The sequence below is a fragment of the Triticum aestivum genome, chromosome 4A, assembly GCF_018294505.1.
Source record: "Triticum aestivum cultivar Chinese Spring chromosome 4A, IWGSC CS RefSeq v2.1, whole genome shotgun sequence".
NCBI classification, from domain to species: Eukaryota; Viridiplantae; Streptophyta; class Magnoliopsida; order Poales; family Poaceae; genus Triticum; species Triticum aestivum.
In genome coordinates this window covers 104,212,970-104,217,929 of record NC_057803.1, presented here as the reverse complement: position 1 = coordinate 104,217,929, position 4,960 = coordinate 104,212,970, and the positions used below count along the sequence as shown (strand labels likewise).

Below are 4,960 nucleotides of genomic sequence, written 5' to 3'. Positions count from 1 at the left end.
TGCATCCCGGGAGGACAAGGAGGTGGGGACAATGGCAGCTAGGGTTTCGCCCTCCCGAAGGACAACTCTGCATCATACATGGTGAGATAGAAGACACCGGCTGATATGCACGCTCCCAAATAGGCCATGTCGTCAAGAATTCAAGATTGACAGATTTCAACCTTCCAAATAATTTCCTAGTAACTGCTATTTTCACTCGCAACAAGTCTAGGCAGGCCGATGATCACCAATAGCCTAATCTATAATTCGACATCCAATTCTGGAATATGGCTTCCTTACAGATCCATTCAGAACACTAGCAGATGAAAGGAACACGGTGCTTAGAATTCCAGATTTTTCATTATTCATAACTTCATAAGATATACACAAACATGGCAGATTTGGAACCAAGAGTCGATGGTCACTCAAGGTACGGCTTTGAAAAAGGAAATATATATATATACATTGCAGTGTCAAGACTTAGGTTAAGAAAATACAGAATTGACTCCAATGGTAGCCCCGACTTGCATTTGCTTATTCATCATAAGTTAGGATGCAGAACATTTTTCAACACTTCCAAGGCAGCAAATTCTCTGTTACGGTCACGCTAAAGCATGAGTTTTGAGAAGTACTGCTCGAATTCTTGATCGATGGTTAGCTGCTTCTTCTTCTCCCCTGATTTTGATTGCCACATGCACAGTGTTAGTATCCACATATATAGGCAGCAAACATATGCAAGCAGAAGTAAATGCGCGAGTGCTTTACCATTCTTGCCTGCTGGCAAAATCATGAAATCATCGATGCCATTCGAGTAAAGCGTCTCATCCATGATACGATCAGCAGAACCATCGACACCACCACCTGCTAGCTCATTCATCACATAGCAGATTTTCTCAATGTCATCATCGTATGCTTGCAGCAGCAAACCTGAGCCATCATGCTCCAGGTGTGGCCTCACCCAGCTGTCAGTCTCTTTGGTGCCATAGCTATGAAAATAACTGTAAGTGTCCAATGAAATGCTGTTGCTTGAGCTGCTGGATGCAGATGCCCATTTTCTCACAGACCGGCTCTCAATTCCGTTTATGGAGTCGACTTCGATGCAACCACCTAAAAGGCTTTGAGTATTCTCACACGAGTCCAATCCCTCGTAAACATTGACCATGTCCACATTACAGTTCTTGTTGATGAAAATGTCATCACCTCCTAAGCTTTCTGTTCTTGCAGTCTCATCCTCCTGTGAAGTTGGTCGGTCCTGAAACTTGTATTTCAGCGATGACAGCCTTGTGTCACTGAGGTCATACTGTGACTTTCTTTTCTTAATTGGACTGTCAATGGGGTAAATTTTCTTCACGCTGTTGGAGCTGGAACTAAACAATAGCAATATAGTACGAGATATTATTACAAACCTAAATTTTATTTGCACATAACAGTAAGCATTAACCGATCAAATAGCCAACACAAAATATTCTCTATCTGTGAGAAGCAAGAGTATTTATCAGCACTTACAAGTAAAACAAGTGTGATTCACCACTCCTACTCTCCCATTTTGGTCGGTACTTTATTTAAGAATTCTAAAAATATTCCCACCAAGCAAAACAGGAAACCAGTTTTACAGAACCAATATGAAACTCACAATGTGAGGTGGAGGCCCAGAGTTTTTTTGAGAAATCACCGGGGGAGGAGTCCCACCACCTGAATATATTACTTTTTTTTTCGAAACGGAGGCAAAAGATTTGCCTCATCGATTAATTAAGAAGAAGAGAGTTGCCGAATATATTACTCAAAGTGGCCATTATGCCACCGGTGGAGGCCCAGAGTTAAATGCACTATAGTGTTTTCCTACTTGACAAGTGATTTTCTCATTTCGTTCAGCCACCACACTAGCTTTTCAGTCTCTTGTAATGATCCAATTTCCAAACATGTCCAATAATTGTGATCAAGGTAAGGCCACATCCGGCATTATGGTGTATTATGATATTCCAGCTTTTCAACCAGTTTTGGGCTATTTACCTTTTGGCTAAATAAGTTTTATGCAAGTTTGAGATATGAAAAATCTGAATGGCAGGCATCAGAACTACACCTTGCCAATTTCAAATGCATACAAATCCAAATCTACATGGCTGTGTGCATCCTATGATGCAGAGGCCGGGTAATCCTCTTTTCGAAAAGAAAAAAAACAAAATCCATATCTATCCAATAGGATTTCAGGTTGCTACATGCGTCAGGTTCATGTACCTCAACATCTCTACATATTTACATGAATTTCTATCCAACATCTTACACACGCAAGATATTTTGGTTAATCTCTCAAGAAATAAGAAAAAATATGATATTTTGGTGAAGATTTGCGTTATCACAGCAGACCAGCGAACCATACCAATGTGGTAACATGTCATCTAGACCATGAACGATTAATCCCAGTTACCAAATTGACTTTCTCCGGTGTAACCTTGTGCATGACCAACCTAGTATAGGCCTATTTACATGCACGCAACACCTTAGAAATAAAGTTGGAGGTGCTGAGTATCTGCTACGAAGTGTCAACTGCCATCTCTTTCCAGAGAGGCAAGATGAAAGACGCAGAGAAAGTACTGTAACTAACATCCAGAAAGGGAAAACCTTATCAGCTGGCCGTTCAATACGGAATGCTAACCGCTTGCTTTCAGTGTACGCCGGCTTAACTCCAACCTATTAGTATTGCAGTATTTTATTATCCACCGGAACACAAATTCTGCCTAACCTTGCGCAGCTACCCCCGTCACAGTCCCCACATATTTTCTTGGCAAAGTTCACCCGCACTCCTCCAATCCACCCAATCGTGAGCTTAAACGCAAACTAGCAAGCCAAAAACGCAGTAAGAAACACGCGAAACACTTGGCTTTCCACTTGAATTTGGGATAAGACAAGACCACCGGTTATAACCAGCTACAGTGGCAGAACCTCGTAATCGATCCCCCATTTTTTCGGATGGAAATTTCAGTATCTGGCCAGGGCCGCATCCAAGCACTCTGCCTTAGCTATGCGATCACCCGGTAACCGAAGCAGAGGAACAGAAAACATGGTCAGATCAACGAGCTTCAACTAATGGCCGGCGAATCAGCACAGCGAGCCAGTATGTATTGTCGGTCCAGGATGGATGGAGGAGAGGAAGAGGGCGTCTCACTCACCAGCCTCCGAAGCTTTCGGTCTTCTGGTTGGTGGAAGCCGCCGCCGCAGCCGCCTCGTACCCTGCCATCCCACGGCCTCCTCCGCCGTGATCCATTTGAGGCAGAGTGGGGCAGAGGACAGGGGTGTGGCAGTATCTTCTCAAGTGGCGGTGTGGCTTTAGGAAATGGAGAGGAGAAAGGACTGCGCACATATGTCGATGGTTTTGGCTGCGGCCTTTCGCATGTCACCGGGGCCCCGCTGATTCGGCAACGCCTATCGGGTCTCGGGCGTCGGGATATAGGCTGCGTGGACGGAGTAGGAGGGGCACTGGTTGGTGATGTGTGCTTTTCATTCATTTTGCGGAGCTAAAACAGCCGGAGCTCGAGGTCCGATCAGAGAAGATCCTGGCACCCACGTGACGCGCACGGGAAGCCCATGCTGTCGAGAGAACCATGGAAGAGGGTATGACGGACCGTCACAGATCCAAAGGCTCCAATTTTTATATGCCATCTAAATAGCACGGATCTCTATGCCACTCCTAGGTGCTTGAAAAGAATCGCATATTACAAATTTTATCTCCAAGTCAAATATACACAATGTTTGATCATGTTATGAAAAAATTTATCAACACCTACAATACCAAATTAGTATAATTAAATATAAAATTACATGTATTTTCATAATAGCTACTATCTCTTATTTCTCCCACAAAAAAACTACTATTTCTTATTGGACCTCAATAAGTCCCGAACGTTCGGAATTTAAGCATGCTAATCCGAACTCTTTTCATGGCAACTTTAGTTAAGGCAATGTTGACAAACATGGCAATTTTCTGACAAAAAATCAAACTGAAACAAAGTTGCTGTGTGTTAACAACTAAAGTTGCCACCTCGCAGCAACTAAAGTTGCCATAAAAAAACGTTCAGGATGACATGCTTAAATTCCGAACATATATTTCATTCTTATTTGGTTCCGGAGGTAGTATTTTTATACCCTATGTCCGGGCATTGGATGTCATATTCACTTCACTAGATTTTGACACATGTACAATCTAGAAGACTTCATGGTTGAGCTTAAACATAATGCACAAACCTCATTCTCAGATGGAGGGAGTATTTGCAATGAACAATATGCACAAACCACATCATATACACTTCTCATTTGTTCTAGACTCTTTCATACTTTTTTTTCAAACTTTTGTTCTAAAATAACTACCATTCACACATTAGTTTATAACATTTTTGTTCAAGGCTATGACACGTTCATATAATATATTTGTATTTGAAAATGCAATGCCAGCTACTCAAAACTGCAATATCATGTAGCATTATACTATGTAGTCTACGATATTTGTAGAATTAATTTGATTTTGAATGGGATGAACTACCAAAATTAAATCGACATCTATGTCATGCATATGACTTCAAACTTACATGTTTAGTGAAGGAAATATGCCCTAGAGGCAATAATAAAGTCGTTATTTATATTTCCTTATATCATGATAAATGTTCATCATTCATGCTAGAATTGTATTAACCGGAAACTTAGTACATGTGTGAATACATAGACAAACAAAGTGTCACTAGTATGCATCTACTTGACTAGCTCGTTAATCAAAGATGGTTAAGTTTCCTAGCCATATACATGAGTTGTCATTTGATGAACGGGATCATATCATTAGAGAATGATGTGATTGACATGACTCATCCGTTAGCTTAGCACTACGATCATTTAGTTTATTGCTATTGTTTTCTTCATGACTTATACATGTTCCTATGACTATGAGATTATGCAACTTCCAAATACCGGAGGAACACTTAGTGTGCTATCAAAC

General features: G+C 41.3%; 1 protein-coding gene across 1 annotated transcript; it reads right to left on the bottom strand.

Moving 5' to 3' along the window:
- Positions 1-320: 320 nt before the first annotated feature.
- Positions 321-3,453, bottom strand: LOC123085437 (uncharacterized). Its single transcript, XM_044507068.1, has 3 exons — positions 3,147-3,453; positions 745-1,346; positions 321-654 (listed from the first exon to the last, which is right to left on the bottom strand). Exons 1-3 carry the CDS (start codon positions 3,335-3,337, stop codon positions 587-589), a joined length of 861 nt encoding a protein of 286 aa, XP_044363003.1. The 5' UTR covers positions 3,338-3,453; the 3' UTR covers positions 321-586.
- Between the last annotated feature and the right edge of the window lie 1,507 nt (positions 3,454-4,960).